Source organism: Taeniopygia guttata, chromosome 1A (assembly GCF_048771995.1).
Source record: "Taeniopygia guttata chromosome 1A, bTaeGut7.mat, whole genome shotgun sequence".
Classification (NCBI taxonomy): Eukaryota; Metazoa; Chordata; class Aves; order Passeriformes; family Estrildidae; genus Taeniopygia; species Taeniopygia guttata.
Genome location: NC_133025.1, coordinates 57,659,493 through 57,683,044, shown reverse-complemented (window position 1 = coordinate 57,683,044; position 23,552 = coordinate 57,659,493). Strand labels below are relative to the sequence as shown.

Sequence of the window (23,552 nt, the reverse complement as noted above, 5' to 3'; positions counted from 1 at the left end):
TTGGTTTAGAGACCAGCACAGCAACCCACTGACAGAAATATAAGAATGGAGAGATTGTCTACTCAACCCCAGACTAGAAATTAGGTCTCACTTACAGGGAGCATAACAAATAAAGCAACTCCATGCTTCCTTCAGAATTACTGAATAAAGAATAATTATATGCAGTGCTTTCACATGTGATGATGTCCTGAAATCCTACATAATTTATTTTGTGTCACTGTGCTGTGAGACAGACTCATAGTCCCACTTCTGAGGGGATGCAACTATGGCACAGAGTAAAATTGCTGCCTGAAGTCTTTCAGGAGTTTCACAGAAGACTGAATAGAAGCTGAGTCTAAGATATTAATCCTCTTAATCCTATACTTGAGGAAAAAAAAAAAAATCCCTGCCACCCACAAAGAAATTGTATTCTATAGGATTTTTAGTGAGGGGTCATAATCAAAAGGACTCAGGAGAAAGAGAAAAGAATCCTAACTTGCCCATTTTGGGTTTCATAAGCATTTAGAGTTAGTTTATCTCACTTTCTTGACAGCCCTTCTCTGAGCTTCCCTAAAACTGAAGGAGTGATAAGCAAGCACAAGAGAGCCTTTGTTCTGTTCAACAGAAGGGTTTTGAATACCATTACATGCAAACAACTGCTCCCTATCTGGTGTCCTTCCATCTTTTTAAGAGCAATTGTATTGTTGTCTTTGTTTTTCTCAAGATTCTTATTCTAAATACTGGAAACAAAACAGAAACATCCCTGCAAACAAAATTTTAGGCTTAGAGTGTTAATTCTGTGGAATGCCTTGCTCTGCAAAGAGTAGAACCAAGAAGAGTAGTCAGCTGTCTGCACTAGGAGGGTGAAGAAAAGGCATCTAAAAGGCCTGTGAGGAACAGCTGACCCAGTTCTAAGGGAACTTGAAGAAAGCAGGGAGAGGGCTATGTGTCTCATAGGAAATGAGAAGGGAGTACACCTGAAGTCCAAAGTAAGGGTGGCACAGGGAGTTGTGACAGGCCTCAAGCTCTGTGTCTTTATAGATTGTGGTGGCAGGTTTAAGTTATAAAAACAATAGAATAAAAGCTTCATGATGGATCTAATTGCCTATTTTACTAGTTCTAGCACCATATCAAATTCCTGCTCTAAATACTGGATAATTTTTCCTTGCGTTTTTCTGCTACATTTCACTAACTTCTCAACTCTCTTCATAGTATCTTCTAGAAACACCTCAAGTTTTGTGCATGTTTTCTTTTAAGAGAAGGACAAAAAAGTGACCAAGTATTGCCTGTGAGGTCAATTTTTAAGTGACATTTATGCTTAGCTACACTTTCAAAACATGTTCTATTTAATTTATTTTTCAGTCTTCCTTTCTAAACTGGTGATTAAAGATAAATTTGTAAGAAAGAGATTGCTCCCTCATGTCTCATCTTGTCCTTCTGCCTATTTCTGGTAATAATTCAGATTTTAATGGTCATATAGGAATTTCAGAAAAAAAAAAAAAAAAAGAACCTTAAATTGGGAAAGAGCAATGGAAAAACAGGACCAGAAGTAAAGAATTTTGAGATAGAATGGTAGCTTTAGAAAGGTAATTTTCACTTTCCTGCCATTTGAACAAATCTTAGCAACCGTATTTTCTTTGACAAGCTAATGCTAAATCTCCCCTTTTAAAATTCCACTGTTAATCCGATCTCAAATCAATAGGAGACCAAAAATAGGTAACATGGTGATCTAATAAGGGGATTATGTTGGCTGAATAGGTGTAAAATGAAGTTGCCAGTAACAGCTTTCCCTAGGTGAGGTATGTACATGGCTATAGCTATTCACACTAAGCTAGGAAACCACATGCTTAGCAACTTGCTACAAGAGAAAACCCCAGATACTTATATTCATTGTGAGCCAGACATCTGAGGTGCTTTTTATCAAGCAGAACTGCAGATATTTGCTTTGAGTGGTAGCAAAGCAATTTCTTTCCAAAGGATGGAGAGCATCTGAAAATATCCACTTCTTACAAACCCCTTTCAAGTCAGCTACTACAGTCTCTTCATGCTTGTCTCATGCAGAGCAAGTGGAAACTAGTTTAAATGCACACTTTCAAAAAATCTGTACTAAAAAGATGATCAAGATCTTTCATGTTGCCTCCAAACAATGTATTACAAGGGCATGTTCTGAGTGAACCTGCTACCCCCAGTTCCTGGAAGGATTTAAGATGCAGCTACCATTCTGTACTCTCACAAATTTGTAAGCTACCTGAATTCATGGGGTTAGTAAGATACACACATCATCTTAAGTGCACTCCTTATCCAGGGGTAGATGCCATGTTTCTCAGAAGAATCATAAGGAGAATGGTTCCCTTCCAGGCTGTGCCAGTCTGAACTAGAGACTGACTGATTTATTGTAGGGAAACACCAGATTCCAACACCTTGCCTGGTTTATATTCAGAGATACAGAAAAAAAAAAAAAGAGGCAGTTTTCTGCTGTATCTTGTGCTGATCTTTTGTATGGATACTATCCACTGGGTAAGTAAAAATTTGGAACATGTTGAAGGTACCAAGACAGATTTTGCTTCTGCACTTTATGTAGGGAAGTAAAATAAAAAGGAATCTCACCTAGTATAAATTACTCCTCCAGAAAAGCTTAGGATCCTACAGGCATGTTTTCTGAATGAACAGGTATCTATATCTAAACAATACAGCTGAGTTACACCTTTGAGAACTCTGACCCAAATCCACAGGTGTAGTTAGGCACCTTCATCCCACACATACTCCCAAATCTCATTGAAGCAGCAATTAGAACTTACAGAAGTGAGACCTCTAAATGCCTCTTTGTCAGATAAAGTTAATGATCCACAAAACAGCCTCCTTTTAGGCTTCATAAAATGTTTAGTGAGAAACTAAAATCACATTATGGCCATGGAACCCAAAATGCTCAGTAAGAACGGGTGACACAGGAAGAAGGCACTGACCATACAGCAGGAAATGGGGCCAAATGTGTCTAAGGATGGCAGCATTTACCCCCCATAATTGTAGCTCTGATAGCACAGATGAACAACCTTAACAACAAGAAGGATAACACTACTCCAAAGAGTAGTGGCTTGAACTGATCTGTCAGACCTGAACAAGAATAAGCCTGGGCAGGGCAATGGTGATGGTTCTGCACTCTCTGCAACTTGCTGTGTGGGTAAGACTTTTCTGTGTGGGATGCCCCATTTCTAGATTCTGCAGGAGACCCTGTAGCATCCTCTTGCTCTGTACTGAATACCACACCCCACAGCTCTGGAAACTTTCCTCATCACTGCTAGAACAGATACATAAAATAAAAAATGAGAGGAAAACAATACTTCAGTCCTGTTTTCATTTTAAGATAAGCCTGCCAAAATGAGGTGAAGCTACCAGGAAGATGGGAAACTGATTTTCTAAAACAATAATAACTTTTGTCCTCTGTAACTATTCCCATAGAGAAAGATTTGAACAGCTAAATTTTCTTGACAAAGAAAAGGAGAAAAGTTAGTTCCCAAACTATTCCAACAGCAGAAGCCAAAAAGACCATTATAATCCATCCAGAAAATGTAAAAATTGCCTATATCTCTTCAAGCTCTCTAAATGTGCTTCCCATTTTAAAAGGCTTAGTTGCCAGACAGCAGTACACCACAACATTTCAGAATTCCTGATCTATTTCAAAAACATATTCCTAGCAACAGGCAAACTTCTCCATGAGTATGTATATCAGAAGCTACTAGAACACTCCTGGCCCTTGAAGTCCTAACAAGAGCAGAAATAGCTTCTTTCCAATGCAGAATAATCTGTGAAAATTAACAGTTTAGCAGTTTAAACCACGTAAAACCACATAACTCATCTCAAAACATGCAAGAATACTGTTTCTATATCTTATTTTCATATCTGATATTAAAGATTGATATAACCTGAACCACTACTCTGATGCCCTTTCTCCAGAGCAACACTCTAGAGAAAAATAGTCTCTAATGTGAGCTGGCAGGATCTTGGTAAGGTGTCTAACTTTCTCAGTTAGATATCTAGTCCAACAGATTCACTTCTGCCTAGTCAAACTAGCAGCTTTTCCATGGAAGTGAAATAATCGATTTGTCACTGAAGACAAGCACGTTCAGTGTATTCTTAACAATATTAAAATAATCAACACCTTTCATCTTAAAGCTTGTAGTATAACACTGATTTCCACGAACAAAGCTGCTTTTTCAAATCTTATTTTCCTATAACGGGTGTTAGCAGCACTTTCCCTCTTAAAGCACTTGGTCATGCTTGAGATTTAAAATGTTTTTATAAATTTTGAAATCCCTACTAATTGAAGGATACAGGCACCATTACCAGTAATAGCCTTGCAGCTTGGCAAAAGTGGATTCAGAATTTCTTCTGTGGTGCATTGTAACAGAACCTTTGCAGATGGTGATACGATATCAGGACAGAATATTTAGAAAAAATTGTAACATAAAAAACCACATTCATCACTCTTCTGTAGGAGAAATGTTCCCTAAAACAGTACTAATTTAAACTTCTACTTTCAAGATAAGAGTCACATGTTATTCAGAGCTTTCTTTGGATTCTGTGTTGTATCTGCTCACCTCCTTGTCCACAATAAAGTTTTGACTATGCTCAGCCTTGAAGCTAAATTTATCTTTCCCACATGAATAGCCTAACTAAATGAAGAATCTAAAGCTTTTTGTTCAAATATAATGACCTCAAATGAAGTAAAAAACCCCAAAACCCCCAAAACAACAGACCACCATAACTTGAGTAGATTCAAATCAAATACACTCCTGAGAAACTAATTCAAATCAAAAATGACACCCGATGACCTTAAGAAGATTTTTGCTCATTTTGAAGTGACTTTTCCCATGTCTCTTACGTGACATTGCAGTTCTTCTTGTGCCAGCTGTTCCCAGGGCACTAATCACCAACACAGACTCTGTGCTGGGAACACTCAATGCCCAGTGTTAGGAAGTGAGTCTTTGTTCCCTCAGTAAACCCTACAATCGGAGCTGGTAGGAACTGAGAACAAACACCCTGCACTCACGGGACACACCAGCACATAGACACACAGGCACATGCTTTCACATTTTGGTTCAGTGCACTGGAAACCCACCGTATCCCCCTGCTTGGATGGGTGTTTTTGGAGAAGCACAAGCATATAGACTAAAATCCTCTGTCTGGAAGCCAGCCCGGTTCAATGAGGGCTCAGATGCACTGCGGTGAATTTTTGGCAATGACCGGGCCAGAAGCTCAATGGAGGCAAGAATCTGAAACATAGAAAATACGTGATCAAACCTGTTGTTCCAAAGCTGTGACTCTCTCTTAAAACCAAAGGCACAATATCAATTAACTACAGAAGAATATTTAAACACCTATTTAAAAAAAATGATTTTTAAAATATAGCTTACTGCACTGTACTCTTAATGTTTATATCCTAAGGAAGCTGAAAAGGACAGCTGGGGAATTTCCCCCTTTTCAAAGGCACACTGCTTGCCTCTAAGCACAGTGAAACACTCACTTTTTATTGGACTCCTTGTCTATGCCCTAGTACCTGTACCTGCCATTGCTGCAAACAAACCCAGCTCTGCCAGCATTTTGCTTAATAACATTTACCAAAAAGTCAGCAGGGGGAGCTCCTTATCTTTTAAAAACAATTTGGTTACATTCAAAACAGGAAAAAAATCAGATTTTTGCCCTCCTTCCCCTCAAGCTTTTTGAACCCAAACCTTCCTCAGCAGGCACGATAAAAATCAAGCTCTGTGGCAAAACTATCTGTTTCCCTTCATGAAGCTTGGGGGAGAGCAAGGAGGGCAGTGTAAACATTTCTGAGCACATATACTAATTTGTGTATCTAACTGTGACTATTATTTTCATTATCTCCCAGCTGAAACGTTCTCCAACATGTAAATACTTTTCCAAATACACAGGTCATTTTAATACCTGCGTTTTGAAATTAAAATGAGCCATTTCTAATTAAACAGAACTAACCAGGTACTGAACCAGGTCTCTTATCAAACTCTGCCACAGCACTAATCAAAAAAATTTGGAACTGGCCAATGAGTTCACAACTTTGAATTGTAAAGTCTGTTGAGAGCTAAAGAAGAGCATTTTTCACCTGTGGAAAAAGGGGTCTCTCATCTCTTTTCTTTTTTAAGCATTCTGCCATTAGTCTCTTCATAGCTTTGGGACAGTTGCTCCGTACTTTGCTGAGGTCTGGAGATAGGTATCCTCGTCCCACCATGAAAATTATCTTTATTTAAGGGGAAAAAAGATGAAAGAGGAAGAAGGTGAATTGATAAAATAAACAGTAACAAAAGGTGAACATTTTGCTAGACTATTTTCATTGCAGCAACAAGCTTTCTGCTTCCAGGAAACATTATCTGGTATTGAAATTGACAAATTTCTTAGAGTAATGCATGCTAACCTATTCAGCACAGAGAAAAAATTAGATCTTTCCTCTTCCTCAGAGAGATTTCTGTGGAACTTGAACACTAGTAAATGGTTACCATTTATAGCAATAACCATCTAAGGAACAGTTCTTCAGTGTCAAAAACTGACAAAAACAAGAACAAGCAACTCTGTGGCAGGAACAGAATGTTTAAAAATAAATATTCTGTAAAAAGAAATATTCTGTTTTATATTACAAATCAACAACATCTTCACATTGAAAGGTATTTTAAGAAACACATGGACTTTGGATATTAAAACCCTTTACCTTCTGAGAATTGATTTCATCACATACTTTTCCAACACAAGCTTTTTCTTGACATCTGACCACCTCCCCCACTCTCAAAAAGAAAAAAAAATCTCAAAAGAAAGAGAGAAACTCCCTCTTCTCTGTAGAAGAGGAGACAGACAGGCTTGGTATTTTTACAGTAATTCTTTCAACATGGGATGCTTACATTTCCCCTAAGGATAAAACTTTTGCATAAAACCAAGTAAACTGATAGGAAACAGGAAAACAAAGCATAAACATGGCTAATCATTTCTTGTATATAAAGAAAACCATCAAACATTATCATGTCAAGCCAAGGTCATTTGCAATGTGGTTTGAGTACTGCAGTAGCACTAACACTAAAAAGCACTTCCAAACCAGCTAACCAAAGATCCATTCATGCTGCAGCAGTAATCACTGCCTTTTCTGAGAACTCAGACAACTCAGTAGGTCTATCACACCTTTTCTCTAATGAAGTGTAACTATTTCATATCTTGACATTGGCAAAAAAAAAAAAAAAAAAAAAAAACAACAGAAAACCCTCACTTCTCAAGCATGCTATACATGTTATTTATACTAACACAATCCTAGTCCTTTTCTAACTCTGCTTCAGTCACAACTGTGTTGGCATCAAGGAGGAACAGAAAACTCCCATATGGTTCCTGTAGAAATCCCCATGTGCTGAGCAGGATTTCATAGTAGAGGTTTTTGTCCTGCATCCCTTACCTCTGCTGCAATCAGACTTAACATTATCCAGCCGTTGGTATTTTCTAAATAATGGCACAAGTTGAAATTATTCAAAATTCATTACTCTTTATGTTTCTAATAGTTTCTTTACAAATAATATAGGTGCTAATCTTTTATTTTAGACTAGAGAAAAGAGAGTATCACTACAAGAACAATCTAGAAAAATCTATTGAAGTGAGAGAAACCCTCTGAGGCATAACAAGAATGACACTTTGCTCACTAAAAATCTTGATTGTGTTATAGTAGCTGATATAGATGCACCAGAGAGTGAGGAATATTTACAACTTTTCATGTAAAAGGCAAGGAGTGACAGAACTCAAGACATTAGATCCCATATGTTGGCTTCACTTGCATTTCAAGATTTGTTCCAGCACTTCATTGTAAGCACCCACATCACTGGGTTCATCTTTCAGATCTCAAAAGATAAAAGCTAAACAAGGCCAAATACTGCTTTTAGAAGGCTGGATCCATCTGGCCAGGAATCCAGACTTCTTCCAAAAGTCAAAACCAAAATTATAAAAAAGAAAAAAAAAAAAAAAGGAGTCACTCCAAATTTGATGAACTGGGATGAAGTGTTCTGGCAGATAGGGAAGCAGCCTTATAAAATGGCATTCACAGATGAACGTTGCTATGGTTTCAATTCTCAAGTACTGACAGGGAAAAAACAAGGGATGAGGACACAGAAGCAACAAATACATCACTGCTCAGACACAGAATAGATTACACCAAAGATCTTGATGCACAGATGCTGTTTACAGGTTACACAGCAATAATGAATCAGGTGTGCCTTCCCAAATGTGCCTATCCCATGGAGATGTATTACAGCGTGTGGGATCATTAGGACTTGAGGACTATTTCTTCACAATTAAGTAATCTCCTTACAGGATCCTCATACTCTCGGAAGTTATATTGTCCAACAAGCAGGATTTGAGAAATGCCGATATCCTGCAAATCAGTTAGATGGTGCATGCTCTCTCAAAGTTGAAATTAATATAAAACACTCAGTGAGGTGACTGCTCTTCTGTTTTGTCAGTCCTTTAGCTGCACTATTTATTATTCAATGCAAGTGGAGGGGTGAGGGGACTGAGAAGAATAACTGAACACACATATGGGGGATCATTTTGCCTCTGCAGAACTATTCTAAACTAGATTACTATTAAGTAATCTGCTCTCTCCCTAATAAGTATCCTGGCAACCAGTCCAGAAGCTGAAAATCTATACTTAAAATAAAAAGAACACAAAAAATATCTCAAGAGAATTAAGTAAATTGTTGCTATGTGACTGAGGCAGATCTAGAAAATGCAGAAATGTCCTCTCACAGCATGAGAATCAGAAACATCAAACACACAGAACATCAGAAAGTTCACCACGCAAAGCTGTATCACTCTCTGTTTCAGACCACACTTGACTGAAGTCAGTGCCTCCCCTTACCTGGTCCCTGTTGTTGATGTTGGAGTATGGCAACTGTCCGGTCATCAATTCATAGAGAACAATCCCAAATGCATACACATCCGACTGAAAACTATATGGGTTTTTATCTTGCATCCTAATAACTTCTGGTGCCTGTATCAGAAAAGGCAAGAATTAGTTTTTATTTCTCTCCCTTGTGCTGCACCTCACCTACCTACCAGGAACAAAAGATGGACTTGTCCAGGGTATAGGTGCAAAAGGCCCACTCTTGCCTTCAGGTGTTACTGGGTCCTAACATGGAGTGGATGCTGACATGAGTATCAAAATTCATTGCTTCATTTAAGCTTGGTGATCCTTTTTACTCCTCTGTGACAGAGCAAAATGACCTTGGCCAGGCTGAGAACATAGTTGGAAACTAGAATTCTAAGGACAGTGAAAATAATGCCAGCTAACAGAACTTTAAGTTTTTCCAGGGAGAAAAAGAGGAAGTGGAGCTGCACAGGAGATTGTAGTATGAAACAACTCTTCATGAATCCTTAAAACTTAAGAGCATCATACTTTTTGCTGAGCTAGTTCCTCTACTCTTTTGCAGGATCTTTTGCAAGGCTTTTCTCACCACCTCCTCAACCCTAGATTAATGCTACTCATTTTCCTTAGCCACTATTTTAATTTCAGTATAAACCTCAGAATAAAAGATGGAGACACTAAAGTTCTTCTGCTGACTACTGGAAAACACATGCTTAAAAAAGAATTGAAAAACATTTATTTACTACTTTGTATTACTGCTCGTCTTTTCCAGCTTTATCCAGCTTTTTATATGTCAGTGTGCCAGAGGGATAGGAGCGGGAAGTTTGGCCAGAGGTAAATAAATTTGTTGAAACAACTCACCACTTTCCCCTTGCTTACCATCCATAGAATGGAACCAGACAACTGCTCAAACTGTTGGGATCCACTCCATCGTGATTTCACTGTAGCTAGACCAAAATCACCTATTTTTACTGTGAGGTCTTCATGAAGAAAAATATCTAAGGGGGGAATGTTAAGGAAAAACAGACAAGCAGTGCTGGCCCTGTCCTAAAAGAACAATGAACAGCTACAAATTTGCAACATGAACTTGACAGTTTTAACCATTCAGCATCACTGAAGAAAGTTTCCACATCACACAGGTTTTAAGCAGCCAGCATGGTGGATTATAGTATGTAAGGGTTATGTAAGTAATGCCTGGGCCAGTGCTGAACAGACCATGGCCAGGTGGCTTTCATGAAGTGCCAAGTATGAGAAAAGCTGAAAATGTTCCATGAGCCAACTCACATAATCTTTCATTACATGAAGAAATCAAAGGATGCAAAAAAATCTTTCTGATACCAACTAAAACCCCTTACGTTATTACAATCAAATCAAAAGATACAGTAAGCATCTCCTATTTTTGTTATTAGTGAAAAATAATTCATTTTTTCACTTTTAATTCACCTTCTTAGTGAAACTTCTATTTGGCAAATATTCACACATGAACAGCTTTTCACACCAGTAAGTTAATTTCTGTCAGGAAAAAAGCCCAAAACAAAAATCAGGAATGCTTTCACTTTCCAAAATTACATCTCCGGGAAAGGATACTATTACTCTTGAGGTCTCTGTGGATGATTGACTTGGCATGCAAATAACTGAAAAGGAATATCATAGATTAGGTGGGTTAGATAATACTTCACCAATCAACGATTCAAAATTCACTGTACCACTGAAACATAAATTCTGTTGACATTCAAACTGCACATTCATGCAGGCAGTAAAACTTCAGTTACCCATGACAGTTTCTGCAACATTCACAGGAAAAAATAAAATTAAGCTTTGACTTCCAGCTCAAATCTCATGCTACTGATGAATAACAATTATGCTCCAACTTCTGCTTTTCAATTCTAACCCAATATTCACAGTAACAAGAATTTCACGGATGTCTTTCATGCAATTCCGTGCTGAAATTTCTGCTTCCCAGCCTTAATGGGGACTGTCAAGACTTTGTGAGCTAGTCACAGCTTTAGATTAGGTGTTTCTGAATTGCAGGAGCTAAATGTGCTGCCCAGTCTCAGTGTGTACTCGGGTACACTGACTGCTTTTTAGTAGAGGAGTGGAAAAAAGATTCTCTGATTGCAGCCTGGATAAACAGATGGCAGGGAACACAGAGGAAAGCACTTGCCCCACAGCAGATACAGCCTGAATTAGTCTCCCATGGCTCTTTGTTTAGTCAATGAGATTGGCACAAAACTGCTGGAAAAGCCCCAATTTGTGTCTCTGCTTCGAATTGTGTTCACAAAACAGTTTCTGCATCTCCCCTACCTACAGATGGAGCCTGGGGAGATGCACAGGCTAACAGAAGGCTAAGGCTGGAAACACCTCCATCCTCTTGACTGAAAATGTAATGGAGTACTGAGTAGAAAAATGGCACAATGAACTGCAATCATCATAGTGGTTTTTCAGCTGAAGTGCGATTTCTCTGGTCTTCCAGCAGTGTTGATTTTGACACACAATATTTGGCTAGTTTGGTAAATTCTAACTCAATGGCCCTCCACGGGAGTAAGGATTATTTACAATCCTTAGAACAAAACAGGGATGTTCTCTTCAGATATTGAAACCTGTTATTCAGAGAGCTCTGATACTTCCACCAAATGCTTTGATGATTGAGACAGGACCATGGGCTCAGCAAAGTGAGCAGAGAGCTGGCCTTATTTGCCAATGCCAGCCAGAGTGTGAAGGGGATAAGTAAACATTGCCCCAGTGCTCATTTGCAGATAAGTAATTCAATACTTACTCCATGCCTTGTGCAGTCTGTCGTGCAATATCAATTAGCTTGATCATTTCAAATTTGGTCTCAATGATGTGTAGATGATGATACAAACTGGACCCTTCACACCATTGTGTAACAATAGCCAACTGGGGTTTTGTTGAATAACCCATGAAAAGCAGGATATTCACATGTCGTGTTTTCCTGTTTACAAAAAAAACAAGAATCAGGAGGAAATCAGACCAGGAAATCAGGAAAATCCAGGTAGATCTATCACAGTCTACGTATATATTTCCAAACAGAAAGTGTTGGATCAATCTCAGTCTCTTACTAGATTAATTTAATTAATTATTCCTGAAGTTAGCCTTTCTTGTCATACTAACATGGAATAAGTAGTCTGGGGTAACTGAAAAATGTCAGAGCTCTTTTATGTTTTCTTATATTAAAAAATTGCCATGGGATCCCAGCGTGTGATCCCTTTGTCCTTGCAGCAGTGTGGACTAGGACAGTTCTATGCTGTGTGACTGGGCCTTTTTCAGGTTCAAGAATTTGTCACGTGATGCTGAGAGTAACTGCTGAAGAAACAAGAAGTAAGCAGTTGGTTGCAAATTCTACCACAAAGCTAAGTAAAGATGAATCATAATGGAGAAAGTACAACTGTAGGAAAATCTGCCTTGTCTGGGTCAAAGGATAGAACAAGTGACTATGTATGTTGAGAAACAAACAGGCTGGGCTTCATCCAATGGACTACCAGCAGAAAGCTGGAGTAAGATGTTTGATTTCATTCAGTTCTCACACCATTCTGTAAAGACAATGAAGAGATACCCAAAGCAGCACACCCAAGAAAGCCTCTATTTCCACAGCTATGAACTTAAGAGTTTTTGGAAGCAATATTTTCCTAGGGTAAAAGGCTGACCATTCCCTTTTACCATGTAGATTATTTGGGATGTTTCTGCAGCATACGTGCCCAGCTCAAGCCATCAGGTTTCCAGGGACAAAAACCTTCTTGCTATTTTGTTTTTTAAAACACAATTATCCTCAACACAGCTCCAGATTGTACTTTGATGTAATGTTTCTTCACAATATATACTCTATCATATTATGCTGATGGATCTTCTTTTAAGAGCTGAACCCAAACCAAATACTTCCTTGGAGACTGTGGAAGCAGTAGACATGAGAAAATGAAATAATGAAGTGACTTCATAACAATTATATTAAAAAAAAAACCAAAAAAAACCTCAGAGAAATTAATGTTACTGAACAGAAGCTATTGAACAACAGATAATATGGGCAGGACTGTAGCTGAAAAACCAACCACTAGTCAGGTTCTCCTTCAATTTCAAAATGTGAATGAGAGGAAAGAAAGGCCTGCAGTTCACACTTAGGCTTGACTGTGCCCTGGGGGTAGTACATTAGCAAAAACTAGTTCTGAGTGTTTGGACATATATGTATTGACAACATAGGTATGCAGACAAACACATACAGTGGGTACAACAAAATATTTTTAAAAGGCTATTTTTTCTGCCTGAAGTATCATCATATAGGAGTGAGACCAATGTGTTCCAATGGAGATCTAAAAATTAAGTGATAAATGAAGCACAAATCTACACACATTATTTCATGCCATTAAAAATATTCTTACCTGAGCACTCCTACTTCATTTTTGAAAGCCTGTAACTGTTGAGGTGTGGGTGCTGTAACATTCAACATTTTCACTGCCACATCACCTTTAAAACAGCAAGTTTTAGTAAGTGCCATTGATACTTATTCCTCTCTTGAGAAAATGCTATAGAGAGCATCAGAAATTTTGGGATACACTGTTTTTTTAGCTTACATGAAATAAATCACTAAAATTTTAAAGTAAGCCAATATTCAGTAAAATGTAGAAATTCTGTTCTTACTTTACTCCGAGAAATCAAAGCCAGGCCAAAGCTATTGAAAATACACATCTGAAATCCTCATTCATCAAGATGCATACTTCTGCCTTTCTAATGTTTCATCTTTATTCTAATAATTTCTCAGTTCAGAAGAACATGCAAGAGTTGAGTTTCTAAGCAATATGAAGTTCTTACACTAGTTATTTAGCACACTACTTATTAATTTAAAAATCATATTTACTGTGCTTCATTGCACTCTCCTCATTATGTCACATCTCTGTTGTTCTGAGGAGCCCAGAACTCGGCCCAGCATTCCAGGTGTGGCATCACCAGTGCTGAGGAGAAGGATTGCCTCCCTTAACCTGCTGGCAATGCCTAGTGCAGCCCTGGAGCCCATCCTCCCTCTCTGTGGTATGGACACACTGCTGGCTCAGCCTGGTGCCTATCAGAATCCCAGGCTTTTTTCTGGGAAGCTACTGTCCAGCTGGGTGTGCCCTGGCAGGCACTGAGACCTCCTCAAGAACAGCTGTTTGCCATCATGGCCACATACCATGCCACTTTCCTTTGTAGACTGTTCCAAATGATCCAGAGCCTATCCTTTGTCCTACTGTGATCTGTCCATCTGGTATCTCCCAATCATCGCTTGAATCCCGTCGACCAAGAGTTTTCTTTATGTATGTGCAAAAACAATAAAAAGGAAGAAAACAAGTGCATTAGTGTATCTGAAAACAGCTCCTTTGTTAAAAATTTCTCACCAGCATTTCCCATCATTAATGTCCTAAAAAGATGATCATTTTCAGATGTTGTCTTTTGACAGCCCAACATTGTGTAGGGCTAAAGTTAGCCCTACACAAAACCTTAGGACACAGGTATGCCAAATTATTATCTGGCATGAAACATTTGCAACAGCTTTCTGGCAGTGTTAAAACCAGAAAATACTAAGAAATGCTTACCAAAAAGTAAATAGTATTTGATGTTAAATTGTTAATTGTAATACTAAACTGAGAATTTTTTTAAAAGTAGATGTTTTTATGTTTTCATGTATCATTACATGAAAATTTATTACATAGATTTCTTACTTTCAAAGTTTATGAATCATGGTGGGAAAAGTTAAGCTGTTACATGAAGGGAAAGTGGCATTACAATATGTGGCACACCAGTAAAAGTGAATTTAGTCAATTATTTAAATTCTTTATATATCAGTCCCACAATTATTTATGGGTTTAAAGTGGCTTATCCCACTCTATTATTTATTGGTTTCCTTGATCACTGTCATATTCATCTTCAAAATAATTAATAAAACTTGGATGAAAGAGGAATACGGTTGTGTATTATTTCTACAAAAGAAAACAGTTGATCTTTCCCTTACCATTCGATTTCTGTCTTCTGAGGATGAGGATGATTTCCTTTCCCGTTGGGGTCCTGGTGATTTCTGTAATGCTTTCACATTGGTTAGTGACCCGGGCAAAGAAGCAGGAGGTGTTGCAGACAAGCCTGCAGCTGAGCCTAAATTTCAGAAATAGGATAGTTTTATCTGTAAGAATCCACATTACAAGAATGCATTGATATTAGCTGCAAGAATTGTGTTTAAGATGCAGTATCTCTAAACATCAATGTGAATGTTAAGAGAGAACAAACATATACAGGAATATTGTCCTAATATTAGATTAGTGCTCATGTCTCAGATTTCAGAAAGAGACAAATCTATAGAGAACATCCCTGTATAGATAGTCTTCAGCCTCTTGTTCGTGAATTAACAAAGGACAATGTCTTTTTAACTAAGACAAAATACTTTAAAATGCATTTTTAAAATTCCATCCATTTCTTCGAGAAGAGCAATAGTATTTTAGTTCACAGCATCTACCTGTGATATTCCTTGTAGATAAGCTTTTAGGAATCAAACAAATAGCTGAACTATTGTACTTTGGTATCAAAACAGACTAAACGCAAATAATTGAAATGTTTTCTGTTGAGTCTCCAAGTGCCACCTGAAAATCATTTGGCTGTTTTAAAGCTATCTGTTAGCAGAGAACTATTATTTAAAAACTAATATTAGACTTCAGAAAGGATTAAAAAAGAATAAGTACTTAAGTTAGCTATTTAAAGCATATTCTAGGAAACACAAAAATAACACTATGACTGTAGCCTGTAGGTTATCTAAACAAATCTATGCAGGAAAATGTTACTAAGAGAGCTGTTTCAGAGCCCCAGTGGCCCTTTTCAAATAGAGCACTTCACCTAGACACTGCTTTTTAAAATACATCACAATTATTCCTAACAAGGTTATGCTGACCCTTCCAATGCAAAGGACATAAAATAGGGTCAACTATTAATTAAATTCATGCTGCTTTGCTAAACAATGTATGTCATTGAACAAGACCTCTAACATTCCACTGCATTCTCTCACATCAGTGCTCTGGGAAGTGGTGGAAGACAATACTCCTCATGTTCTCTTCGAAACTCCTCTCTTAAGCAAAAAGTATCTCCTAATGGCAACTAGAGTTCAAAAATGGACTTAGTGACTTTAAACTGCTGCTTAAGTTCAGTCATTCAGTGCATGCTAATTTATCAGACTATATGTATCCATCACTGGACTAACTATGCTAAAATCTATACACTTGGAAGTGGACACACAAAACTACATACCAACAAATACAAAATGGGACACAGCATCTGTAAACTGTCCCACATCATAAAGCAACAATAATGATGTATATTGGGCATCCTAACTACATTTATAAGCAGCTGGAAGCCAATGACCTGAAGGATGGGCTTGAGTTCATGTTACAGCCACCACATAACATTTATTTATTATATGATTCATCTGAAATCAAACATACATGGAATTAAATGTATGATGTTCCAAGAACATGAGCAATTTTCCAAAGGTTTACTGGGCTACAGATTTCCTCTGCAATGGCAAAGATCTGGGATGCATTTTCTTTGAGGTAACTAAAACCTCCTATTTAAATTTTAATACTGCAATATGGGAACACTAGCACAATATTCACCCTTCACCAAAAATGCACATGGCATTTCACTCTAGTTTCATGTTCTAGCACATGGCAGAATACTGTAGTTAATCTGTTCATAATAATACCAGATGGCCTGTTATTAGAGTAAAATACTTCAGATAATGCTGGATTTAAGTCAATAGCTCGGCCTCTGAAGCAGTAAGTAACATATTTCATTTTGCAGCCAGTTTGCTTGTTGGGAACACCTGTCTTCTTACAAAGACTTCTGGAAGATGTTGACAAGTTCAAAAGGTGAACTGCTCTTGATATATTCTGAAACAAGAGTCTTTGAAACAGCCAAGATGGTAGCATTTGAAAACCACACTACATGCACTGAACTAACCATTTCTAAACATATTATGTAGAGACACAAGTACGAATATTTCATGCTATTACTCAATAGTTGGGTTTCTCCAGCATACGAAATCCCACAGAGTTTTTTTTGGGATTTTGTGCAATACAACAGATCCATTGACAGCTCAAGGCCTGAATTACCCCCATGGCCAATGACATGCAAATCTAAGCGTCTTATTTTACAAAGTACAGGACAGAAATACTGTTTCAATCAAATTTACTAACTAAATAAAAACTACTAAAACCATCTAGAGCCCCGATGTGGTGTCACTAGCACACTTGTCAAAATGAAGTATTTATTGAAAGCCGACATGACACATTACTTGACAAGGCTGAGACCTAAGAAGATATCAATGGAAATGTTTGTAATTCACGTTAGATTTCCTACATCACTTTTCAAAACAGAGTATTAAATATAGAAGACCATTATAGCACTGAACTGACTTAAACTGAACAGTCAAGGAAATTCTAAGTTAAGGACATAATTTTATATTTAAGATCACTGCAATGCAATCCAATGTCCTTTGTTTAGAAAGATTATGTTAAGGTCCATGTTAAGGAAAAACCTCAACTATGAAATTCCTTGCTTTTGAAGATTTAAGTCAGACTTCATTTATAATCATTTTCAAGCAGGTAAAGGTGAAAGTGAGTATGTGTGAAAAGCACATTCAAAGCATTCCAGCCAGGCCAAGCAAAAAACAGAGGTGTTTTGATAAACTCACACACTTACATACACACGGTGTGAGGGTGAGGCACAAACAGCATCTGTGGTTTTACTTATTTTGTTTGGGTGAAAACAAGAAAGAAGAGCCCAACTACCTCTGAACACTGGGCCAGGCTCAAAATCAAACACTATTTCACTGGGGACAGAATGAAGGAGGGGACTGGGAGTCCGGGATTGGTATTTCCGAAGACAGCGCATCAGCTGGTTCAAAGGGGCTGTTAGAGAGAAAGAGACGGGCAGGCAGAGACAGAAAGACAGACACATAGAAGAAATGAAAGAAGTCATGGGAAATAACTAGGATGCTTTGACTCCTAATCATAGATTTCTTCTGTACTTTGAAGGAAAAAAAGTAAATTTCCAAGAACACAATTTCAGGACTGGAAATAGCCAATTGTTTTCAGATGCCAAGCAGACAGTTTATGATCAAAAGTTAAAACCAACATGATCGTACAACATTTAAATGTTGGACAAAATGGGCAAAACTCTGGAGAGCCACACCTATCAACACATATGAAAAATAGCTTAAATGGCAATTTGCAATTAGTATCTTGCAGGGTTAAAGGAAATTTCTTTCTTTAAAGTGCCTATTGCTGGCATTATTAAAGACAGCTCCATCAAACATAACACATCCTACCAAATACCAGATTTGCATGGGAGAAACAAAGTGAGTGAAAGTCCAGAGTACAAACCATTTGAGCTCAGGAAAGGGTGCACTATGGTAATTCAGACCCACACTTATGGCTGAAGCAAGTTATAATCAGTAGGAGATAACTGTGTTACTGATTTGGAGTTAGAAAAACTGTCATATGCCTGCCCTATTTAGTATTTCTCTATTTTCAATATTTCTGCTTTATTCTTATATTCATAGGAATAAATATAGCACATAAGAAGCCCTCTTCAGGACCTTGACAACCAGTGGGAGAAGCGACTTAAGAGGCCCGTGCATAACACGTGAAGAAAAATAAACCTTCTGGCACTAGTTCTGACTTAATTGTGAATTAGAGCAGTGAGTTACTGAAGGAAACATAAGAAGACCTGGCTTTAGTGTAAGATCCTAATAATTGCTTCCAAGAGTAGCACAGGCATGCAGTACAGCAAAGCAGCAACTTCAGCAGAGGTAGAGGGGGAGAAGAACCGGAGTATTTCAAGCTGCTTTAGGATGCAGCAGTTCCTATGGAAGGCACATCTACCACGATGGTTTTCATTGAAAACCCCTGTTGTTTCCACGAAAGGTAACAACAGACATAAAAATCTTCGGGAAGTTGTAGTGTACCTGTGTGCAGCCATGTGAGTGAGTAAGTGTGTGTGTGTGTGGGTGAGAGAAGAAGTAAAAAAGTAATTTTAAAACTAAAAAACTAGATACAACTTCAAAACTTTTTCTCCTTCTGTCTCCCCCACTCCCAGAATGACCAGCAAATGACTCAAGTCTTCGTGAAACAAATACTAAGTTCATGGACAAGCAAATGTAAATTCACTTTTTTGTTCTAGTCATATCTTGAATTGTGGCTGTGTTTTGTAGAATGAAGTAGGGTAATTGGAAGGGACAAAATAGTTACGTAATTAAAAGTAACACAGTAGTTAGTTTAAATGCTACTTACCTCCCTCTCCTCGTAAACTCTGGTCTCTAATCAAGTCCTATAAAAAATTAAAAAGCTGTATTTAATTTAGGTATTAACACTTACATTCTAGCCTCAAATGAGACTGATAGGTTTGTGAATTCATAGTGTCATATGTTGCCCATGAAATAAAAGTGGTTTCCTACCCTGACTTACTAATAGCAATGACTCAAAGAACTACTTTACTTCTCAAAATTAAGTTGCTTTAAAACAGCATCTCTCTGCAGTAAAGTGAAATGTACACCACTCAAAAGAGATGCTGACAATAAAATATTGACTTAAAAATATAGCTGGTCAAAACATAGAAATAAATATTGAGTAAAATGTTCCTATTACAGTTGCAGAAATGGTTTGAGTTGTCATATCAGAACCTTGGACATCAATTTTCTGTACTGAGGTACATCAGTCAAATGAATCCTGCTTTTATTTTTCTTGTAACAACACACCTGATTTGCATAGCCAGGCACACTGTTCTTCTCAGAAATTACTAACTGCAGAAGGCTTTCTTCACTTGCAATCCTCTGTGAGCTGAAACTATCTTTTGCAACATGCCCAGACTAAAAGAAAACTACACTAAGGATTCTATAAACAGAAGGAGAAAATTCTAGTAGATTGCTTCTGTATGTCCATTTTTATAAAAAAAGCCTTTTTTGGATTACACTATTATGTTTATTCCCTTCTTGTTCCATAATTATATTTGTTCCCTTACACACCTGTGCTTTGCCAAAAGCCCTGGCTATGCCTCAGCAGCACCACTGCCATATACCACATGCAAATGCCTACATAGCCACTCTCTTAAAATTAACATTTCACCTTTCCCTCAGCTCACATGCAAAACTGATTTTGTGTCTCAGTGTCCAGGCAGATTTCAAGACTGCTCACCCAACAAATTACTAATTTCTAGAGAGCAGATTTAAGGATAAAATACGAACTGTGCATGTTAGCAAAGCTAGCAAAAGGGAACATCTTGAAAGGTCCTGTCCTTATGCTAATACCAACCATTATTATTAGTTACATTTCACCATCCAGAAGTTTCAAAATTGTGGAAAAAACCTTAATGCAGCAGTTTCTGAACACTCCAAAGGAATGCTCAGAACAACATAAACTGGGCTCTTAAAACTCTTAGGGAACTATCAGAATATGTGAACTCAGCTTAGTTTAATTATTTTGTTTCCTTCAATGCCAAAATTATTACATGGAATACAAATACTAAAAAGTCTCTATTTTGTGTAACAGTGTGTTTAACACAGAATGGTTTGCAAGAGTGGCTACTGGCTACGGCTAACAGCATAAGCCTTGGGACTAATGGCAGGAAAAAAAAAAGCAGTTGTTTGGGGTAGAATGTTTCTTTGAGAATGAAAAGGACAGAACTGTCAAAAAGCAGTTCTGCTTTCAGAGAAGGGATTATTTGTGTTCTTACACCTCTCAACAGTATAAAAGAAACTATTAAAAAATGAAAAATGAATGATCTTTGAAGATTCTGGCTGACCACTGAGGATCATTGTAGAAACATAGCATACATTGTGTACACAATGAATTCAACACACTGATATTCACAAGGAACACATCACATCTACTGCTCCTGATCTAATGGCTAGCAATACTTACATCAATATTGACAGGCTCGATTGTATTGATGTGGACGTTGGGAGCTGAAGAGGATCGGTCACGTTGCCCAAATTGATTCCGATGGTCTTCATCTGCTGGTCGGAGGGGCTGTGGGATTGGAATGGATTTTGAAGGAGAAGGACTAGGGAGAATTGGTGGTCTGAGAAACAAAGTCAAGGAAAAAGAGGATTTAGGTCTATAAATGGCTTCAAACACTGCATAGTGGGTGTGGTAAGTCCTTTTCAACTATAATAATACATAACAAAAAACCTGATCTAAAGCCCTGAATTAAAACAATTCATAATTTACCATCTCTACTCCCCTATGATCAATTGCAACAACTCTCTGTTGTATCATCTGCCTGATCACATGGCTGTGAAGCCTTCTGAGTTAAAACAAAGAAAACTCTACCATACCATGTCAAACTACTAATAATAAATCCTGACCTGAAAAACTCATGCTGACCAACATGCATTGTTGATAGCAAGATACTCTGCAGTTTCCTCACCTCTGAGTAAATGCAATACACTCATTTTAACGGTAACCAATTGAGAATTCAAAATGCTTAACATCTCATATTAATGTTACAGTCAGAAAATGTCATAAAATAAAATGTATGAATGGGATTAGTTTTCAGCAAAGAGAGTAAAAAATACTTCTGGTCATTCAACCCAATTGATTAATAATTATGTATTACTGATACTAAAAAATAACATGGCCAATGTATCATTGATACAAAAAATAAACATATCACCCTTTAACCTCAACCTTTAAGAAACAATTTTGAATAGCACAACATTTCAAATGTTATTTACAGTGCTACAAAGCAATAGGTTTGACTGAAAAGTTAAGTGTTCAGAACACACAAACAAGCTTCCTGAAGAAATGCAAAAACTGCCAGTCATAAATGTAGATAAAGCCTTTAATTATGGTATAATGAATTGAATATTCAAAAGATAAAACAACTGAACACTTGAATTTTTTGTTTGTAAAAAGGCAGAAAGTAACTTCTTTGGTTATCCATTAATTTTGTTGAAGTGCAATGAACTGGCAATTATCTCTTACCCTAGTCAAAGTCAGTCACTGTTAAGCCTAATGATTCAATCTAATGGATGTAAGGCAAAAGGCTAATGAAAGCTCCTGCCAGCTTTTTCAAAGAAAACTTTATGGCAAAATATACACGGTATCTGACAACAAGGTTTTTAAGAGTTGGTTTCTTTTTCTAAGTTCTAAAAGAGGAGGGGAGTCCTCCAGCCATTCCATGACTCATGGATTAATTATCAAGCCAACAAAGGCAATGCCCACAGGGAGAGGCTTCAGAAACAAAATAGACAGCAGCATATAGCAGCAATATGTCCTGATGCCACCTCCTGTAAGCAGTGCTCCTTGGCCTCTTCAAAAACTTTTGGGGAAACTAACATTTTCAACAGGACATCTGTGGTATTCCTTAAAATCATAGGGTTTTGGGCACATTGCAAAAGGCAGGCCTCAGAGACAGCAGGATGGCGATTAGAGCTAAGCAGTAGCTATAAGATTTGTTAGCAGAAAAATGATACAAGAACTAAAAAGAAAGGACAAATAGAACAATGATCTGTGTATTAACACTTGGGTAGAATAACTACCTAAGTTGCAGAAAAGTATATCTGCTGAGATATTAGGAAGTTTTAAGCTTAGAAATGGAGCTCTGTGCATTGTATGTTAAGGCTTACAAGCAGGTATTGTATTTGAAATAAGCAAGCACTGTTTTAACCAAAGGTACGTGTGCTTATAGTGGTTAGACAGAACTAATTGTCAATATGCTTTTGCTTTGTGTGATTGGTCAAAAAGCTTTTAAACTAAGTTGTAACACTAAGTTCTTAGTCTGCTGCCTAGGATGTGAACTGCTGGCGTCTTCCCATTGTCATAACCATGTAATGAGACTAATGCTAAAAAATAAACAGCTCGAGATGCATACCTCAGCAGTCTCATCCCGCTCGTGATTTGTACATAGCCCCCCAGCCAGTGATAGATGTCTTGCCATCTCACAATTGAAAATGGTAAAACAGTGCTTGTGAATTAATTCAAATAACAGTCCAGTAAGTCTTCCAAAGAAATACCTGAATATGTTATGGAAGTGGGGCAGGATAGAAGAGGCAGGGGGTTTAACCCTGCAAAAAGCAGTTACCTACTGTCACATGACAGTATAGATATTGGGAAGATACTGGCAAGCAATGAACTAAAACTACCAATAGTCAAATCTCTGACAAAGGGCCTCGAAAACCCCAGCATTTCAGAATTTATTATTTCAGAATTATTTTTTCTTAATGCAGTTGTTGTACATACACATAAGCTGAAGTTTTCATTCACTGCTGTGCAAGTACCTTCAGGTAAAATATTGCAGATGAGGAAGTTTTGAACTCCTGAATGTGTTTGTAAGTAAATCATGTGAGTAGAACAAAAAGCAGGAGATGGGACACTGCACACATCCCAGTGCAGGATTTGACTGACATTTACAGGCACTCCATTCTCATGTTAAGGCAAGCGTGTCAAATGCTGCACAAAAAAAGTATCAGAAGAAAACTCTAACAAGTGTCTAAACCAGGCCAGTACTGTCATTGCTGAGATAGCTAACTCCTGCTTAAACTTCCTGGGATTCTCAGGTAATAAGGAAATTAAGGGATGTATATCACAAAACCCATCAGAACATTGCACCAGGACTGACTGTGACACACCATCTGAGCTCTGCCACA

At 37.7% G+C, this 23,552-nt stretch overlaps 2 protein-coding genes across 3 annotated transcripts in view; one reads left to right on the top strand and one right to left on the bottom strand.

The window, feature by feature from the left end:
* BRAF (B-Raf proto-oncogene, serine/threonine kinase) overlaps positions 1-23,552 on the bottom strand; it is an 83,611-nt gene that overhangs the window by 9,222 nt on the left and 50,837 nt on the right. The window contains exons 8-19 of one of the 2 annotated variants that reach the window (XM_032746323.3): positions 20,824-20,983; positions 19,198-19,234; positions 17,695-17,814; positions 14,877-15,013; positions 14,058-14,175; positions 13,273-13,357; positions 11,658-11,834; positions 10,469-10,515; positions 9,761-9,879; positions 8,876-9,007; positions 6,098-6,232; positions 5,096-5,249 (exon numbers count right to left, since the gene is read on the bottom strand). In XM_032746323.3, the coding sequence (XP_032602214.1) occupies positions 5,096-5,249; positions 6,098-6,232; positions 8,876-9,007; positions 9,761-9,879; positions 10,469-10,515; positions 11,658-11,834; positions 13,273-13,357; positions 14,058-14,175; positions 14,877-15,013; positions 17,695-17,814; positions 19,198-19,234; positions 20,824-20,983 (1,421 nt within the window). The remainder of the gene's footprint in view (positions 1-5,095; positions 5,250-6,097; positions 6,233-8,875; positions 9,008-9,760; positions 9,880-10,468; positions 10,516-11,657; positions 11,835-13,272; positions 13,358-14,057; positions 14,176-14,876; positions 15,014-17,694; positions 17,815-19,197; positions 19,235-20,823; positions 20,984-23,552) is intronic. The other variant, XM_012569232.5, reaches the window with a different exon arrangement.
* Positions 1-23,552, top strand: part of NDUFB2 (NADH:ubiquinone oxidoreductase subunit B2) — a 50,009-nt gene that overhangs the window by 10,925 nt on the left and 15,532 nt on the right. The window lies entirely within an intron of this gene.